At 41.1% G+C, this 18,819-nt stretch overlaps 1 protein-coding gene across 3 annotated transcripts in view; it reads right to left on the bottom strand.

Annotated features, from left to right (window-relative positions):
- Nucleotides 1–18,819, bottom strand: part of MYH10 (myosin heavy chain 10) — a 73,919-nt gene that overhangs the window by 7,129 nt on the left and 47,971 nt on the right. For all 3 annotated transcript variants that reach the window (XM_079965852.1, XM_079965851.1, XM_079965853.1), the window contains 18 exons: nucleotides 17,766–17,959; nucleotides 16,980–17,101; nucleotides 16,715–16,784; nucleotides 16,460–16,620; nucleotides 16,062–16,170; nucleotides 15,836–15,967; nucleotides 14,826–15,032; nucleotides 14,551–14,688; nucleotides 13,274–13,397; nucleotides 8,871–9,042; nucleotides 7,938–8,150; nucleotides 7,249–7,393; nucleotides 6,241–6,447; nucleotides 4,658–4,762; nucleotides 3,213–3,365; nucleotides 2,375–2,623; nucleotides 1,776–1,988; nucleotides 885–1,097 (listed from right to left, as the gene is read on the bottom strand). In XM_079965852.1, the coding sequence (XP_079821978.1) occupies nucleotides 885–1,097; nucleotides 1,776–1,988; nucleotides 2,375–2,623; nucleotides 3,213–3,365; nucleotides 4,658–4,762; nucleotides 6,241–6,447; nucleotides 7,249–7,393; nucleotides 7,938–8,150; nucleotides 8,871–9,042; nucleotides 13,274–13,397; nucleotides 14,551–14,688; nucleotides 14,826–15,032; nucleotides 15,836–15,967; nucleotides 16,062–16,170; nucleotides 16,460–16,620; nucleotides 16,715–16,784; nucleotides 16,980–17,101; nucleotides 17,766–17,959 (2,927 nt within the window). The remainder of the gene's footprint in view (nucleotides 1–884; nucleotides 1,098–1,775; nucleotides 1,989–2,374; nucleotides 2,624–3,212; nucleotides 3,366–4,657; nucleotides 4,763–6,240; nucleotides 6,448–7,248; nucleotides 7,394–7,937; nucleotides 8,151–8,870; nucleotides 9,043–13,273; nucleotides 13,398–14,550; nucleotides 14,689–14,825; nucleotides 15,033–15,835; nucleotides 15,968–16,061; nucleotides 16,171–16,459; nucleotides 16,621–16,714; nucleotides 16,785–16,979; nucleotides 17,102–17,765; nucleotides 17,960–18,819) is intronic.

Below are 18,819 nucleotides of genomic sequence, written 5' to 3'. Positions count from 1 at the left end.
TAAAGTGCTCATAAACAACTTAATGTGTTTTACCGCAAAACCAAATTAAAAAAGAAAGAGGCAAAGAATATGGCATCATTTCCTGAATCAGAACTTGAAAGACATTTTCTTAACAGACTTTACAGCAGCTTGCATACAGTAGAAAGCAACACCTATTTCTACCTCAATAAGAACCTCCAGTCAGCAGCACCCATACTAGAATTGAAAGAGACCTGTTGAAGGACATCTGCACTAAGCAAAACTCCTAAGCCAGCAGTTTACAGTCCTCCTTTACAGTTAATAAATCAACAGGTCCTCCTTGACTGTTTCCATATTCATAGTGCTCAGCACTCTGTACATTAATTACAACAGCAGAAAGGAAGCTATAAATTCCATGATCCAGGTTCACTCTACCTGCCCTCCGTCATGTAGAGCCAGCAAAATGCTCTCCCCCCCCCACCTGGCATTTTTGTAACACTGGTTCAGTGAATACTGAATCCATAGGCATTACACATGTATGCAAGATTATGATAAATTGCTATGGACTTAATACAAATTAAGATTTTTTGCTTTATTTACCAGAGATTTTCAGCTTTATGCACCCTACAAAACCTGGGTGGAAAATAGCTTAAATGAAACAAAATCTGGCATTTTGAGAATGCTTCAGCCACTGCCCTTTCAAAGGAATAATCAAGCATGCATGGAAATTAGCATGCTAGAGTGTCATGAATGAAGACAGATTTTGTTTGGCTCTTGGGGTTAGAAGGACTTGTGCTTCAGGTGACTAACATTCCAGCTTCAAAGCTTAATAAAATCCAACGACCTACTGCTTTAGTTTGAGGGACACTTGCTTAACAGAACATATAACCACCAGTATGGTTACTTCTGTATGTTAAAAGCTTTACCTGTTTTACTAAGAGCCTCTTCTTCTCCTCATTCTGCTCATCTCTAGCCTGGAGATCCCGCTCAAACTGTGCTTTCATGGCTTGCATGTTCACTTCCAAGCGCAATTTGGCATCTTCTGTGGCTTGCAACTCATCCTCCAGCTCTTCCAATTGTGTCCGCATCTCCTCCACTTGTTGCTCCAAGCTGCGCTTGGATTTTTCCAACTCATGAACCTACAGCCACAATCAAATGATTAGTGTTTTTACATTCCCATTTTTTTAAAAAACAACAACAACCTGTGAATAGCTTAAGTAGTATAATTATTTCAACAAATCCTACATTAATAGGAGCATTAAGTAAGATTTTTGCTTGGATGCCTCAAGTAATAGGTATAAAATCGCCAAACTTGCAGATAAAATACATACCAATGATGCCTGCCCAAGACCTGAGGTCCAAAATTCACATGACAATATACTGTTGGGTCATCAGACCAAGTGGATTTGGGCTTGTGGGTTGCCCTACCAAAAATATTGGGAACCACCGACCTAGAACACATACACAAGTGCTCATACCACATTTGCTTCTGCTTTTGGAGAGCACAGGGATGGAAGACACCACCATAGTAGAGAACGTAGAGCTCTTATGGTCAGAACAGTGTAAAAGCTGAAGTTACAACAATGACAAAAATCCACAGAGACAGGCAACTTTAACCCTAGGACTATGAGCCTTTGTGTTTTAAGAGCCTTCCAGTGCATTCAGCTGTTGATGCATACAGAATTCCGGAAGTCTTCTCAGAATATTAGAATGAATGTGTTCCAACTGCCCAAAGTTCAATTTGACACACAACCATTGAAGCACTTGTTCAAACTGTACTACATCATTCTCAGTCATGCAAATAGCACACCACTCACATTTTTGCCCACATCATCTTTGGAACTCATCAAGTCTTCCATCTCTGTCCGGAGTTGCTTGTTCTGCCTCTCATATTCTTCACGGGCCTCCAAAGCTTCCTCCAGGGCTCGCGCTAGAGAGAGGGCTTTGGTTTCCTTTTCTCTTGCCTCGGCCTCTGCACGGTCCCTTTCCTCTGCATAGCGAGCAGATATGTTCTTCTCTTCTGCCAGCATCTGAGCATCGCAACATATGCAAAGTTGGAAGAAGTCGGACATAAATATAGATTTCAAGCTCTTAGCTTCCAAATTACCAAGGTAGTTTGATACTTTGCATCTCAACCTTGAGAAGCTCTGGGGCAACCACAGTGGATGTAAGAGATGAGGGTGCATTTCTTCTCCTCTCCCCAATTCCTCAATATTGATCCTGTTTCTCAAGAATGCATTAGGATTCCTGCAAGCCCCAAGTTAAGGAGCCAGCTGAAAACTAGTTTAGATAATCCAACAGGTCACAGGTAGACCATGAAAATACCTATGTAACAAGATTATCTACTGGGCAAATAATAGCTAATAGCTACATGTATCATCAAGAAGAAAGCAAGAGGATTTATATAGTGGCATACCTGATCAAACTTCTTCTGCTTTTTCTCCAAGTTGGAAACAATTTGGCGCTGATGATCAAGGTCCACTATTAAGTCATCAAGCTCCTGCTGAAGACGGTTCTTGGTCTTCTCCAACTTATCATACGCCATTGCCTTTTCTTCAAGACGCTGGCTCAGAAGTTCCATGTCCTTCAGTAGTTTCTTCTTGTTCTCCTCCAATCCTTCAATAGTCCCCAAGTCATCATCAACCTTCTTTTTGGCATCAGCGAGCTGAGTTTAATGAGCAACAGAAAATCACATCGTTATGACCTTTCTGTGTTTGGCAAAGAGACAGACATGCGTTGTGCAGGTGGAAGTTGGCTTGTTTTCCATTGAGATGGCAAGGTTTTCAATGCAAAGCTGTGTGCAGGTGAGGGCTTACACACAAGGGCAGCAGATGCCTAGGCTAGAACCAGATTGAATGGAGAAACATTCCTTCATTCAGGTCAGTTGCCACCTGCAGTAGCACAGACTACCTGCACGTTTGTTTTTACTGCAGTGTGAACTAGATCCATTTTTACTGAATTTATTGTATTGAATTGGTGGGAATACCCCACCCCCACCCCCTAAAGCAGCTGCATCCACTATCCAAGCTAACAGGTAAATAGGCTGGTGTAACCTTGAAATGCTTTGCAAGAAATCAGGAGCGGTGCACCTTGCCAAAAGTTCATAGCTCCTGATGTTTCCCTGCTCTGGTACTGGAGATACAGTAATGAAGAGTCAGGAAAAGCCAATTCAGTTTAAACTAGTCTAAGACAAACCTGGCTGGAATAAAAACACAAGAGAAGCGCAATTGCCCGTGTATTCCATGGCTTCTCACCTGAGACTGCAGAGTCAACACCTGTTTCTCCAAATTCTTCCTGGCTTCCTCCTCTTCCTCCTGCTGCTCTTGCAGATTGTTCTTCTCTTCCTCCAACTGTCGAATCCTGCTACTCAAGTTCAGTTTCTGGCGAGTCTCCTCTTGCAACAGCTCCTGTTGTGGGAATGAAAAATGCACTCATGTTTATCACTTGTCCTGAGAGAATCTGAACTTAGCCTGACGCGGTGGTGTTCAGTATGGAATGGGGATATTTACTTGCTGTGAGATGGTATGGGCCTGGGTAAGGATGTCAAGTTTATGCTGGGGTGTTCTGAAAGCATTAACTCATTGTTATACAATTTGGTAATGAGATGCATCATTACAGATCTAAAAGCAGTTAACTGGTCCCAGCCAAAAAGAGTCGTCCGTTAAAATGAAGAAATATCCCAGCATCTTATTGTCAGGAAACGGGATGAGACTGCTGCCACTAGGAAAATGACACTAATTGCACAACAGGAAAAGGGCACTTCAGAATTGCCAGAGCTGGTCATGCATTACAGTGGAAACAGCGTTACCCATCATGCTTCTCAGAAGCAAGTGTAAGCATCAAAAGGACATAGGGAATCCTGTGCCATAAAATGTCCAAAGTTGTGTAAAAGGTTTGAACAAATCCTTGCCAGGGAATCCATTATTTTAAATGTGAGCATGCAATTAAAAACTTTGTCTTGTTCATCTTCAGCACAACTCTTGAGACAGAATACCTTTATTTCCACTGTGCAGATAAGGAATGAACCAAGAACATCAAAGGGTGCTGCTCCATGTTCTAGATCTGAAAACACTTTGAGTCACCTGTACACTGTTGCTCAGAAATGCTTGGGCCTTAACTCTTCCAGAGACAGGCATGTAAGTTCACAGGAGTTGTATTATGTGCACTACAGCAGCCGCCGTTCTAACAGCTGCATGGAGGCCCAGATTGGCTTCCCTCTTGTTAGCATTCCAGCTTAACGTGAACACCTTTCTATTTTGCAGGGCCTTCACAGCTGGAATTAATTTGCTTCTCTTCTTCTGATTTTATGTATAATGACTGATTTATACACATTCACTTGTGCCCTTCCACAAACAGGAGCCCTTTGATCTAGTGGAGGACCCCACTAATGAAAGAGGAGGGGAGGCAATTTTCACCAATTCCCACTGCAGCTTTTATCCACATTGTGACTCCAATATGTCGGAGCAAATTTTGGCAGGGTGAGCAGCTGCAAAAAAGTCTCCCCTCCTCTTCAGTTAGCTGAGGTGTCCACTGGATCAAAATTTCTTAGATGAGCAGAAGAGCACAATTACAACCAGCCCCTTGTACTTCCATTTTAATTTTTGCTTGGCTTATATATAGGTTTTTTGCTGACTCATGCGAGAATAGAATGGCAGAAAAGAATTTCAAACAAGCATGCATTCTATAATTTTAGACATACCTGTGTATCTTGTAGCTGAGACTCCAAACTGGCAGCATCTTTGGCAAATTTAATGCCTTTTTTCTCTGCTTCTTCCAGGAGACTTGAGACGCTCTCCAGCTCATTCTGCAAAGCAAAGGAATCTAGAGGTAATGTACTCACATCTTGCTTGTGAGAAAATGTGTTTTTCCAAAGTGACATCCTCAGTACAGGATATTCATAACAGTATTCATCTAAGGCAATATTTGAAATATCTATGTTCTGATGTCTCATTGCTATGTCTGCGACTATTTACATGAGACTTCGCTTTAGAACATGCAGCAGATTTGAGAAACTGCAATGGAATTAAGGAGAATCTTGCTATTTGTTTCCTCCATGACATAAGTACTTTGATAACAGCAACTGCATTCTATTGATTCCAAAAGTAGCCCAAGTGGACCCATTTGCAAGACATTTAGAGTAATGCAGGTGAATAATCCACCTTTTAGGCATGCTTGCTTCAGGTTCTGTAAGATTATCACCGCTGTCCTATGTCAAACAGAGGTAACAGAACTCCTACAGGGTTCTAGTTCTCTGACCTGACCTGACCTGACCTGACCTGACCTAATCTAATCTAATCTAATCTAGTATGGTATGGTAAACTGGAATTGGCTGGAAAACAGTATTTCAGTTCTCTTTGCATGACTGAGCAGTTGTGTATTACATGAGTGAAGCTTTTTTACAGCTTCAAAATGAAGTGGCAGTTGAAAGGCTCGAAATTTACTTAGAAGTTTGACCCTGTGCACATTTTTACTGTAGAATTTTCTTGAAGCAGCTTAGACTGCAAAGTAAATAAAATAAAATACCGTCCTTTAACTCTTCCAATATATTTCATGATAAGTCCTAAAGTGTTATGATAAACTGTAAGGGAATTTGAAAACTATTCTCCTCCGCCTACTGCAGCAGTTTCTGATTGGTACAGATTTCCCCCGAAGTATTCTACACCCGTAAACCATCTCTCTGACATTTTTACTGCTCATTATGTTTGTTATATACTAAATGGCCGGAAAGGATGCAAGGCCCTGGAGAATAGTCCTGACCCAAGGCCTACATTTCTTATGAACTTTTGAATACTTTTATTGAAAACGTCCACAAAAAGTTTCAACAATCTGTAGTGAGCAGAATGAGGAGTAATTTTCACTCTGATGTTTTAAGTAACTTTCTCAAAATTAAAAATGTTTCTCTGAGCAGGGTGTGGCTTGCATGGGGGAAAATGGGCACTTCAAGACAGGGGAAATGGTACAAGAGCTCTATAAACAGTCTCCTTGTCACAAGAGGAACAGTAACGTTGCATTTTTCAGGAGCTTAAAACTATTTCAACTTTCAAGAACCATATCAATGCAAAGCAGAAACTTTGCATGTGCTCACCAAAAGATAACTAGTGTAACACAAAGTATTACCAGCAGCAGCTCCTGTCCTATTATCTGACATTAATGCCACACCAATTTTTCAAAATACTACATCTGTATCAAGCAGGAGCATTTTAGAAGGATGTTCACTAAATTGTGTAGTCTGATCAAGAGTCTGTGAGAAAAAGCTAAATAATCGCCCATCCAAATCTTTACCTGCAGTTTGCTTGATTTTTCTGTAAGTTCTGTCCTCAGCCTCTCTCCTTCTGCAACCTTGGCCAGCAATTCCTGTACCTGCCCATCCAGCTTCTTCCTCTTGTGCTCCGATTCAGATCTAACCTGCTGCAACACCTTCACCTCGCAAGCCAGCTCCTTGTTATCTGTTTCCAAGCACTGCTTGTTCTTTTCAAGATTTGATTTGAACTAGAAGCAAAAGAAAGGTAATCACACTTCACCTGCAATATAAAAGCTAGGCTTCACCTGTGGCAAAAATCTTTTTTTCTAGATTCAGACTAAAATTCACTGGCTTCTTCATTTGAGGCACCACAAGTTTGGTCATCTGATTTGAATTCTTAGCTGCTTCAAATTCAATATGAATTTGTTTTTGAAACCAAACAGCTTTAGATATTGCATTGCGACACAACTGTAACACTTTACTGCGGAAGTGTCTACAAATGCATGAATTTGACATGGACACGTATGCTACCGGCTACAGTCATAACAATGGTTATGTGAGCAATTAAATCATAAAAGTGAGGCCTCATGTGCCAGAAATGTTCTGATATACCTAGGGTGGAGCAGGAGCTGCCACTGTAGATTACAATTCCACAGGGGATGCAAGAGGACCCAAATCTTAACACTTTATAATTTTTAGGTGCATATCTGTGAACAACACCCGTATGAGCAAAGTCAAATGAGCTTGCATTTCTGAGATAGGTAGCAAAGACTACTGCATTTTCATCCTTAATCTGTTGGACGTTTATCTACTGTCCTGTTCAAAACTGCTGATAGGTTGGTTAAAAAAATGCAAGATCAACTGACTTAAGTAGACAAATGGCAGCCGTATCTACTGTGCAGTTATATTATGAAAGAAGAGAATTAACATCTGTTCGAATGTATTATTTAATATATGAATATCCTGCCCTCCTTCAATTGAACCCAACAGAGTATATACGAAGGGCTCTGAGGCAGTTTCCCGTGCATTCAAGTGCATCTTCCACTCACTCGTTTGGCCTGTTCAAGCTGTTCCGAGAGCTCTTCCAAGGCTGTTGCATGCCTCTGCCTAATATCCTGAATTTGGGCTTCGTGATTCTTTGTTTCTTCTTCAAGTGCTTTCTTCAGTTCAGCAACTTCCTGCTCACGCTTTGTCCTAAGGAATACCCAGCAAGACAAGATCTGAAGGTCTGAGCAGCTTCTACCACAGTGTTTATTTTCCAATGATTTTTGCCTCTATGCAAATTTAAGATAGTTTTCAGAAACAAGCAATCTACCAGCATTTCCCAGAAGTAGTAGTAAGAAGAATCCAGTTTGGATAGAATAAGTTTTAGTTTTAGTTTTTATTCCCCAAAGGCAGATTTCTGTAGCAAGGGAGAGCCGCCACCATTTAAATGTTACAAAAAACACCAAACTGGAGATTAATCTGTGTCAGAAGACATGAGGCAGTCCTAAGTTTATTAAAATATAAGGAGTGCTGAGTTACTTTTGGAAACTCTTCCTGTGTGAGAATTTTTACACAGATGTAAGTCATTAAAGTTGCTTTGATTCAACAAAAGTTTCAACTATGCTCTGCCCTCGTTACATCTCCCAGAGAGTTGTAGCCAGCACTTCAGATTTACCAGAGTAGGGCTTGTTCTTTATGAGGAATCAAAGCATTATGAACACATTCCTTGTTATGTATCTAGTCTTCTGCTAACCTGAGCTCTTGTTGAGCTGCTGTGGTATCCAAGGTATCTTCCAGCTCGGTCTTCAGTGCCTCCAGCTCCTCACTTAGATCTCTCTTCTGCTTTTCGGCCTTGTTTCGTGAAGCCTTTTCTGATTCAAGGTCCTCCTGCAGTTCTGCAATTTGAGCCTGAAGTTCTCGTATTAATTTCAGCGCATTGTTCTTCTGCACGGCTTCCTCATCCCCTCTGGAAACACAACACAATTTCTAGAATAAGAATGAAGCTCGGGGTCCGGGCTTTGCAAAAAGCCTATTCAAATGTTGGGAGTGCAAGTAAGAGTTCTAGACTCCCACAAGAAAACTTATCAGTGAAGAGCAATTTGGCAGTGTACTGGATTCTGTCTACCTAGTCGCAGATGGAGATCTAATAAGTGGTGGAAATCAAATGGCGTTGATAGCAACAGTGACTAGATTTTGAGTCCTTGCAGATGCCATGACACCACAGACAACACACACTCCTTGACATCTGCAGAGGCCCACTGCTGCTCCTGATTTTTATTTTATTTTTTCCTTGTCATGAAAGGAAATTGGTGATGCTCAGAAAAAAACACATGTGATAGAAGAAGAGTTTGGATATCCCGCCTTATCACTACCCGAAGGAGTCTCAAAGCGGCTAATATTCTCCTTACCTTCCTCCCCCATAAGAAACTCTGTGAGGTGAGTGGGGCTGAGAGACTTCAAAGAAGTGTGACTAGCCCAAGGTCACCCAGCAGCTGCATGTGGAGGAGCAGAGAAGCGAACCCGGTTCCCCAGATTACGAGTCCACTGCTCTTAACCACTACTGGGATGGGCTGTGGAGTGTGCAATTTACACGGCACCCCAGCACCAACAAAGCAGAAATATGTAGTAATAGCTTAATAGCACCCTACAATACCAAATAACCTAGCACTATCTTTGCATATTCTACCTGGCAAGAGCAGCCTGCAGCTCCTCTTCTTTCTTGGCAAGCTGGATTTTTAGCTCCTCAATCTGGGCTTGCAGCTCTGCAATTTGGTCCTGTAGATCAGTTGTTTCTCCATCAAGTTTCCTTTTAGCTTTTTCCAGTTCTTGACGAGTCTTTTCTTCTTTTTTCAAGCGCTCTTTAGGAGACACAATCATGGTAAGTGGGGAATTTTTGTCTACCAAACGCTATCTTGTGAGAGCATGCCAAGGATGAACTTGCTAAAAATGAAGGTAACCAAATGGCTAATTCAAGATTTAGGGGCACAGTTGCATCAATCCCAAGTGAAAATGCCAGAATTCAGTGCACACATTTAGAGAATCTAGTTTACAGATCACTACCACAGGACAGAGCTCCTGGAAATTATCATGTTTCAAATAGCATTCTGTTTGAACACTTCCAACATGAAGAACGATGCAGTCTGGGTTTAAAATCAGTGTTGTAAGAACATAAATGAACCCTAGAGAGGAACAGTGATGTTTCATTTCTTATCTGATTAATTTCTGCTATCTTCCAAGGCAACAAAATTGGGACTAGAACAACTCTGTATGTCACTTATGTAATAATGACTATTGATGTTTTTATCACAATGATGGACTGCCATTTGACTTTTCTGTGCCAGGGACCAAGATATCCTGGGCTGCCTACCTCTAGAACCTGGGAGGCAGACTTCTTAAGGAAAGGAACTTCTCCCCACAAAATCCTCAAACTATTACCAAAATCACGACTTGATGAAAGTACAAATCAAGGTGTTTAGTAAGGAAGCCTGATTGTTCTCTGACAAGAGCAGAGGTTCACCAGCTAAGAAACAGAACTTGACCAGCCCTGGGAGACCATGATTAGAACCCTCTTGTCCAAAAGCTCCAGAAAAACATCAATTTATTCCACAGTAACTTCTAAGGTAGTTAAGCCTACGTGTGCACCTGCATTTGTGCAGACAAGAAAAAGAGCACTTGGCTGAGGCAATAACTTCGCAGGGAATAGAAGGATCTTAAATGACAACCTGATGCATTTTGAGTCTGATGCATTCTGCATTTCATTAAGGAATATTTGGTTTATAGAAAGTTTCTACTCTGAAACATGATTGCATAGCTTGTGCATAAAAGGGTTCTCTGCGCTTTCCTTTGCTCTCTGGAGACTATAAAAGAGACTCTTGCAGGCAGCTAGCTCTAACTTCTGGAAAGCACAGCAGACAAGTTTCCATCTGTACCAAATAAAAGGAAATATTTGCTAGTAAGAAGTTGACTGTAGAAATCTGGCTAGAAGCCACTGAAGAATCTTTGGAGTATCCAGACGTACTATACAATTACTGGTTGTAGAAATCCTGTAGAAAACTGAAAAGTATTTGGAACCTCTTTAGTATGTCTGTTGGTTATTTAAAGCACTACTGAAAAGTAAGTCTCCCGAGGAGCTTGTCTGAAATATGTAGTCAACGGCTGATGGTCACAGAAGAGGCTGAGGTGGGAAACGTGCCAATTTCCTGTTGGGTGAGATTGTGTTGGGGATAGAATCTCCTCACTCAGTCTCAAAAAGATGACTAACAACTCCTGCCTGTTGACTGTTGCTGGTAGAGGCATAAGAAAACCTTCAGTGCATTAAGATAAGCTTCTGGTCCTCAACTAAAGATCTCATGGGAAGTCTACTTCCCAAGCAAAGGGAAGAAATAGGAACTGGGAGAGATCCATCTCTTAAGTTAAGCCAGGATCTTGGGAGGCTAACTATAGGACTTCTGCTGCCTCAGAGGAGAAAAACAATAAGGAAGACACTTTGGGAAACTGTAAAAATGCATTCTCTTCCATTTTGGACTGCCAATGAAGTGGTATATGGTGACACCTTTATGCTTTCTTCCAGTATCAGGTTACTAAGTGTAAGGAAAGGCTATGACTAGCTTAAGAAATTGCAATATGAACTTCAAAAATATGGCAGATGTCAGTTTCAATCCTTATTATTCAATTTCAGCCTATCTAGCTAAATGTCAGAACTGTAATACTTTCAGAATCAAGTCAGGTGGCCACAGCACTGTAGGCAGAAACTATTCCCAAATTAGGACACAAAAATAAGTAAATGTGTATGGAAAGTCAGAATTCTATGATGTATGCGTTTTACAGCCAAAAATTATTGCACATCTAAATCCAAGAAGGGGGTTGCGTATACTGTTGATATTGCAAATGTAACACTGCAAATATTTCATGGTATTTCTTCTCAAAACATAATCCATCAGCGAATGCCAAGAGCAGAAGGGGGAATTTTTATAAACAGAACATTGGGATAAAGAAAAATAACTCTATTTTGAAGCAAGTTGAGATAGCAAAAATAAATGCTAAGAACTTCCAGAAAGTATTCTAATGTGCAGCATAAACAGTGATGTTAAAAAAATTGCAGAGAGAGAGAGAGAGGTCAGTGAGATTTGGAAGGCAACTTGGAGTAAGGAAGGGGGGGGGGTATGAAGACTGGAATGCCCCAGTGAGAGAAGGGATCCTGTTCTTGTTGGTTTGGCTCTGGTAGTAACAGTATACTGTACATAGGAGTGAATTTGCTTTGGTGATGCCAGGTGCCTAGATATTTGCACTAACATATAACAATCTAGGAATGCAGAAGTTGGTACAAAACAAAGACATTCTCCTCTTTTGTCGTTCCATAGGGCCAACACAGCAACACCCAATTCCTATGAATAAGATTCAATATTTTCCAGTAATGAAGGACATGCTGCTTTCTTTTTTTTTTTTAAAAAAAATCCACTTAACATAGACAAAAGTCAGATTAAGAATGTGCCCAACGGCCAGAATAGCTATTAAGAAAACACAAATGAACATTTGAACACATTTTTTTTTTTTTTTGCATTTGCAATGCTGAAAGCAAACTGCTAACCTAAATAGTTTTCTTTGTGCTGACATTCGTAATAATGAAATAATGAAATACTCAGATACCAAGATATGCAAGTCCAAATATTTGAAAATCTGTATTTACCCTGATTAATTCATTAACTTATTTGTTACAGCTGGGATTAGCATGTTGGTCCACTGACCGGTCAAATGTTGTTCACTGACCTCCTATTTGATCAAATACTGAAGGGGAATATGAGACTGGATAGGTTGCAGCTTAGCTTTTCCATTTAGTTATGTATCAGCAGTAACAGAGAATGAAGACTGCTTGCCCCTTCACCCTGCAGTAGTCAGGAGCATACTGCTGACATACCAATTCAGATAGAAATAAAAAGCAGGGGAAACAGGTAACCAAAGAACTAGCCTGCTTTCAATTCAGCACACTTGTCTTTAAAAACCAACTTGTGTTCAACAGTTGCTTTAAAAAAAATACTTTAAAAATGTAAAGCAGATGAAAATGTGTTTGTCATCAGGAGTTGTTTGTCATCAGAAGCCCTTCCCCCTTAAAGGAACAAAAATGGTATGACATAATTTGTGACATAGCACTTTCTGAAAAACTGACCCAGAAACTAAATACGGATAGTGGGGAGGGGGAAGCAGGGAGACTTTCATAGCAGACTGGTGGCCATTCATTCAGCACATGAACAACAACTCTACAGGACAAACTGCACCTGCTGCATTCCACAATGTATGTATGTATTAGTGTTCTCTTTCATATTGATATTAGCAACTTTTCAGCCTCTTTCCACTTCAGTGCTTGCATGAACTATGATTTTTATCTGAACTATGCCTTTGAGTTCTGGAAAAGGAGGGGGGAATATTCAGTTTGTAATTCTTGTTCTCGTTTCACTATATTTTTTATTTATTTATTTTTTAAGAAAGAAGCCGTCCTGAGAGTTCCTCTGCCATATGAAGTTTGCCTTCCCTGTTTGACATTTGCCTGTTTTCTTGGTTGGGGCCCTTTGTATATTAAATGCCCTCCCCATGGAAACCTGCCTGGCACCAGACCTGTTTCTTTTAAACCCCAGGTGAAGACCTTTTTATCTGCCTAGGCATTACAAAATGTGTTGAAGCTGGTTTCTGAAGGCTGTTTCATGGTTTGTGTAGGATTTTGTTGATTTGTTTATTTTATACTGAGTTTTATTGTATTTGGGTGGTGGTTGTGATTGTAAACATGTACATGGGAGCAGGCAGACCATAGGTCAACTTGTAAATTCACTGATTTTATTTAGTAACAAGCCAGTTGATTAAAATATCATTGCTCCAACAGTTAGTGCTTTAAAAATACTTGATCAAACAAATATTTTCTGACCAAATGCCCAATCCTAATAGCTGCCAAACTGACACTGTGGAAGACTATTATTGTACCTCTGGTCCCAGAAAATGATACACGTAAAGGCAGTGATAAGCTTGTTTTTCGTTCATTGTTAGCATACTTTTGACTTTTACTGAGAGTCCCTTCATATGGCAAATCTTGAAATTGCTAACCTTCCAGATCTGTGATCATCATTTCCTGCTTGTTCTTGAGTTTAGCTAAGTTTTTGGCCTTTTCTTCTTCTTCAGCCAGCTGTGAAGTACACTCTGCAATTCTATCCTCCATTAATTTCTTTTCCTAATTGAGAAAAAGAAAGCAACTGTTAGGTAGTACATATATGGGCTCAGAGCAATAGACATGGGTCCTGCAGATACAGCTTGAGGCTGCATGAACGATACGACAGGACAGGACAATTCCATTGCCCCTCCATATTTTACTGAACCTCCTAAGATTTTAAAGCAAAATGTGCAGGGCAAGCTGAAAAGAAGCCTTGTTACTTAATTACTTCCACATAATTAAAACATGGGGCTCATCCAGATATATTTAGTAGAGGGCACAACAGAAATCATCTGGTTCAGGACATATCATTCCCCAGGGATGAGGGGGAAATGTTTTTAATGGTTCAAATAGGGGAGAAGTAGTAGAGTGAGAGCTCCCTAGGGTAAACACATGCCAAATGTATTTGGAGAAGGATGCTGTGTACAGGGGTTTACACTGAGTTTCTGAGCCAGGATGGGCCAGCTGGAATGGTGGACTGAGAGAGCACCATTGGGGGGCAGTGGACGCAAACTCCAAGGACAAGGAAGGGTGTACTAGACGTGGGGTTGCTCTGGACATCATAAAGTTCAACAAGCTACAATTCTCAAAACGGGCAGACTTCTCCACAGAACCGTTGTGGGTGGAGATACTGGGTCAGGGGCAATTTAGTACTTGAAGAGACGTGCTGTCACCCTCCTGACCAAAATGCTCATGGTGATTTTGAGATGGGAGAATGGAATCTAGGAGGCACCTGAAACAGGAAGTGTAGAAACCAGTGACTAACTACCCTCATGCATGTTCAGGTCACAGTGAATAGCACTACCGCCATGCAAATAGAAACAGGTCCCCAAATGCAGGCTGGGATTGAAGGTGGGACCTGGGCTTGGAAAGGCTGAAGAATGCTACTCTAGAAGATGACCATTAAATCAAAGCTATCTTTCACAGAATGAACAGCAAAGCCCACCCTTTTTGCATGACTTATGACATCACTGCATGATAGCAACACAACACATGACAAGAGTTTGCTCTATTGCGGGGGGGGGGGGCAGGGAAGGTCCTAAATCCAGCAACAAACAGATGCCAATTACTCTCTGGATTACAAGATGGCTCCCACAGCAGTCACTTTTCACGCATTGCACTATTGTTTCCACATTCACTAGTTCTAAAGGAGTGTGTCACAATTTGCTCTCACCTTAAGAAATTTGGAATTTTGGTCCTCCAACAGTAAGATCTCTTCTTCCATCTTTTTTATTTTGGCTTCAGCTGTTACCTTCTCCAGCTGCAACTTCTGCCGAGCACCTTCTTCCTCATCGAGCTGCTCCTCTAAGTCCTTAAAAAACAGAAAGCTCAACTCAGCTATATTATAACTTGCCCACAGTTTTCACGTGGTCTCACCAAAGATAAGTCAATGTACCAAAATTTAGACTTATTTTCTAATCATCCTACCATCAGCACATCAAGAGATACCTGTATGTGCGCCTGCATTTTCTTCTTTTCATTCTGTAGCACTTGGTTCCTTTCTTCTTCCTCTTCCACCCTGGATTCTAAATCGTGCAGAATTTCTTCTAACTCTTGCTTCTTAGAAGCCAGACGGGCTCTCATCTCTTCAGCTTCAGCGAAGAGTTCTGTCTCTGCTTGCAACTGCTCTGCAAGAATGTTTTTCTCTTCCAACAGCTGCAAATTCAGTAGGAAAGTACTGTCAATCCTCCTTCAATATATTGTCAAAAACAACCATTTCATAGTTACGGGAGCATCGTGCATAGCTCACCCAGTCCTAAAAGTTACTGAAAGATCAAGCATGCACAGACAACCACAGTTACCAGAAGGAAAGAATTTTGAGTGATGCTATTTGCTGCAATCTTCTGTCTATTCCTCCAGTTGTTCTCAAGGATGGAACCAAGAAGGAATAAACTAACAAGAGGGAACAAATATATTCTTTATCTAGCCCAGGCTCCTGTTCACTATACCAGCCCTCCAACTATTTTTGCCATCAGTAGCCATATACGTAGAGAAACTATACAGGGAGGGTGTGTGTATGCATACAGGGGTATACTTTGGTCTTTCAAATTTCAGTGGCTCCCTGTGCAAGGCCAAAATTCAGTGTCCCCTGCCTCTCACCTATGTCGTAGTTGCAACGCCCCTCGCAGCTCCATGCCCATTGTGGGGGAACCAGTTACACTGCCCTAAATCTGCCTCTGATTATATGAATATATCCAGAAAAGATTGAGTTCAATTTCAAAAGCGAACCACTGTGCAGCTTCACACCCCTTCTCCAGGCCAGTCATTAAAATGTATTCGATATAACTCCTTGCGTGTTTATTTGATCACACAATATGCTTTCTATTCCTACACAAACTAGCTAGATGTATCTAACCACAGAAAGTTAAGATGTTAATTTTGCCTAGGTAGATAATAAAGTCATACATGCTATTAGAATAAGGTCGACTTTGTGCATAGGTCAGATTGTGTATACAAACCTGTTGATGTTTCCTTTCCATCTCCTCAAGTTCTGCTTCTACCTTTGTCTGTTTCTCCTTCACCTTCAGAAGCTCCTCATCCTTAGCCTGAAGTTCTTCCTCCTGGCGAGTAACTTGAAGCAGGGGCTTCACCTGCAAAGTATGACACAAGAGGCATGCCACTTTTGTGCTGCTGAAAATTCCTAACCATCACCACCACCACCACCGACCTTTGTGGACAACCTACCTTTGTGAACACTCTCCACCACTGCCAATGCCGCAGCTTCAAATAGGCAGCACAATTTCTCTGCAGGACTTTCAATGCACTCAGCTGCTGTTGTTTCTTAGCAAAAGCTCTGAACACAAACCAAGGTTTTCCATTTCAGTTGGGAATGTTTGCATTTTAACAGCCACATCAAAGCAATTCCAAAGCCATATTCAAGTGCAAGGGGGCAATACTCATGCTTTGTTTTTTTATCCTGGCAATACATTTATATTCCATCAGACTGCTTCTCAAGCTTTCTAGCAGTGAAATAACCATGCATCTGTCTGTAAATTCAGTGCTTTTCATTAAGCTAACTGAACATTTCCACAAAATCTGCACTTCAAATATAAGCGCCTGCCAAAATTACTATAAACACTTACTTTCTGGCAAGGTATCCTCTGCAGACTGCCTGGAAGAAGATGATGATGTCTGTGATCTTCAGATCTCTTTCTTCCTCTAGGTGTGCCAGAACACCAGCTCGGAAAAAAATCTTGCTCTGTCCAATTCTATACAAGTTGGGGTCCAGCTCTAATGCTCTGATCTGCACAAATATCCAAAACCCATTTGTTTCAAAATTTATAAGGCAAAGAAGATAATGGTTTTTAGCAATGTTAGATTGCTACTGAATGACTTACCATGCGTTCACAAGCCTGCTTCCCATCCATAAATCCCTTAGGAATTGCATTAGGAGTCAGGATCTCATATCTACCAATCAATAAGAAAACAACTAGTTAAGCTCTGATCAAAATGTACAGGCACCAATTTTCATTTAATCCCCGTGCTACGCTTGATTAATGACAGAAAGTTATAATGAGGGGGAAGACTGGGTTTAACCACCTGAAATGATGTAGCTCTAAACATGCATTCTGCAGTAAAAGCCAAATCTAGTTATTATAGTACCTCTGTCTAAATTCTTGGAACACTATCCTGTTTGGAAATCCTTGCCGACAAATCCTTATTCCTTCCAAGACACCGTTGCAGCGAAGCTGATCTAGAACGAGGTGCGGATCCAGCTTTCCAGCCTAAAGGCAGAGGAGAAGCTCTGTTACAGGACAGTACTAGCAGCTCCTTGTAATCATCCTTCTGGCTTTTAGCCTTACCTAGTTAAAGAAACTAACCACTCACAAGGATGAAGTGGGGTTCTGAATACTTGTGCAAAACATGAAATCCAAACCCTATCATGTCAACAAATACATCAAATGTCAATAGTATTGCTGGAGATTCATTCCCCGTGTCTGCAGTCATGGGATTGTTGTCTATCACATGATGGTGTATGTTTTCATTCCACAGTGTGGGAAGTGACGGAGACAAGATGTTTTGTGTTACTGTGTTCCGTGAAGTGGGACTATTATCCTTTGTTCTCTCTCTCTGTTGTCTGATGAGAAAGAGGATGGAGCTAAGTTAGAATGCTCCGAGTCTATTATATGTAAATAAATGTAGATTAGCCAAAATGCTGAGCTACTGAGTTCTGTTATGCAAACTGTGAATACTCTGCGGATCCCTGTGATGTTCAGGTTGGGGAAAGCTTTTGAAGCTCCCCAACGATTGACCAGGAGGGAGAGAACATGCCAGTTGGGCATGTGTCTCTACCAGGGTCCTACTTGAGAGTAGGTCGCTCCTAACAAGTATTAGTGACTGGGAAGGGAAAATCAGAAGCATCTTTTAACGTTTGAAATGAACACATACCCTCTTTTCATGGTTTGGAATGATGCAGCGGACAAAATTTGGGTTAGTATTTCGCAGCGTGGCCATCAGTTTGGTGAGGGACTCCTTGTATAGCTGCCCCACGGTACGGAACATGCCCTTCTTGGTCTTGTAAGTCGAGCCAAACGCCGTCTCTGTTATCCCAGTGACTTGATCCAGACCCACAATGCGGTCCACTGCAGGCAACAAGAACACCGAATTAAGCGGATTCGGGAAACAGAGCAGTGCACGACAGATAAAATGTTCGACAAATGCTCTGCGCGACAAACGGTGGAAGGTGCTGCCTACTATGGCAAAGCAATCTACGTACATATGGAAGCAGCAGGATTGAAAGCAACACACCAGGCAGAACATTGTAGCTTTTGCCATTATGCACTACAAAGCACAAGTCACGGCTTTATGCACCAAAAGCCATTCCCTTTTCATACGTAAAAGGAATTTTAGACCAAGAAGCCGCAAATAATGTGAGTGAATATGTGGGAAGGTTTACAATAGAGCCAAAAAATGCAAATGACGACATGTATCAAACTTCACTAGGAACAAACCATGATCAGCCTGCCAACAACTTCTGCTTAACTTGAAGAAAACATGGAATAATATTCCCATAGAAAATGGGGGGGGGGGGAGAGAATAATTAGGCTATTTTGTTTCACCACTGACATTCCCTTTACCACATCGTATGAAGTGCAATTCTGTGGGTATGTCATAGTAAATATATCAGTACACCTGAGATATCCACTGTGTATGTGACAATGATAAAGCTTCTGTAAAGCTCTTTACTTTTTTTGAGGAACGGAAGGGAAAGTATTTTCTATATTGTTTTCCTCTATGGATTATATAAATAAACCAAACTCTAAAGGCATTAAGAACCAAGCACACATTTGGACCAGGAGGACGGTGGGTGGAGATGTTATTTTTTGGTCAGTTAGCAAAAGAGAAATGTAAATAAACAAATCTCAGGACAGCCACAGTACTGGGTATTCCTAGGAAACAACACATTAAAATCTTCAACCTAAGATCTTGCTAATTAACCTAG

Source organism: Podarcis cretensis, assembly GCF_951804945.1.
Source record: "Podarcis cretensis genome assembly, chromosome: 2".
NCBI lineage: Eukaryota > Metazoa > Chordata > Lepidosauria > Squamata > Lacertidae > Podarcis > Podarcis cretensis.
The sequence above is the reverse complement of the archived record's forward strand: the minus strand, read 5'-3'. Positions and strand labels throughout refer to the sequence as shown.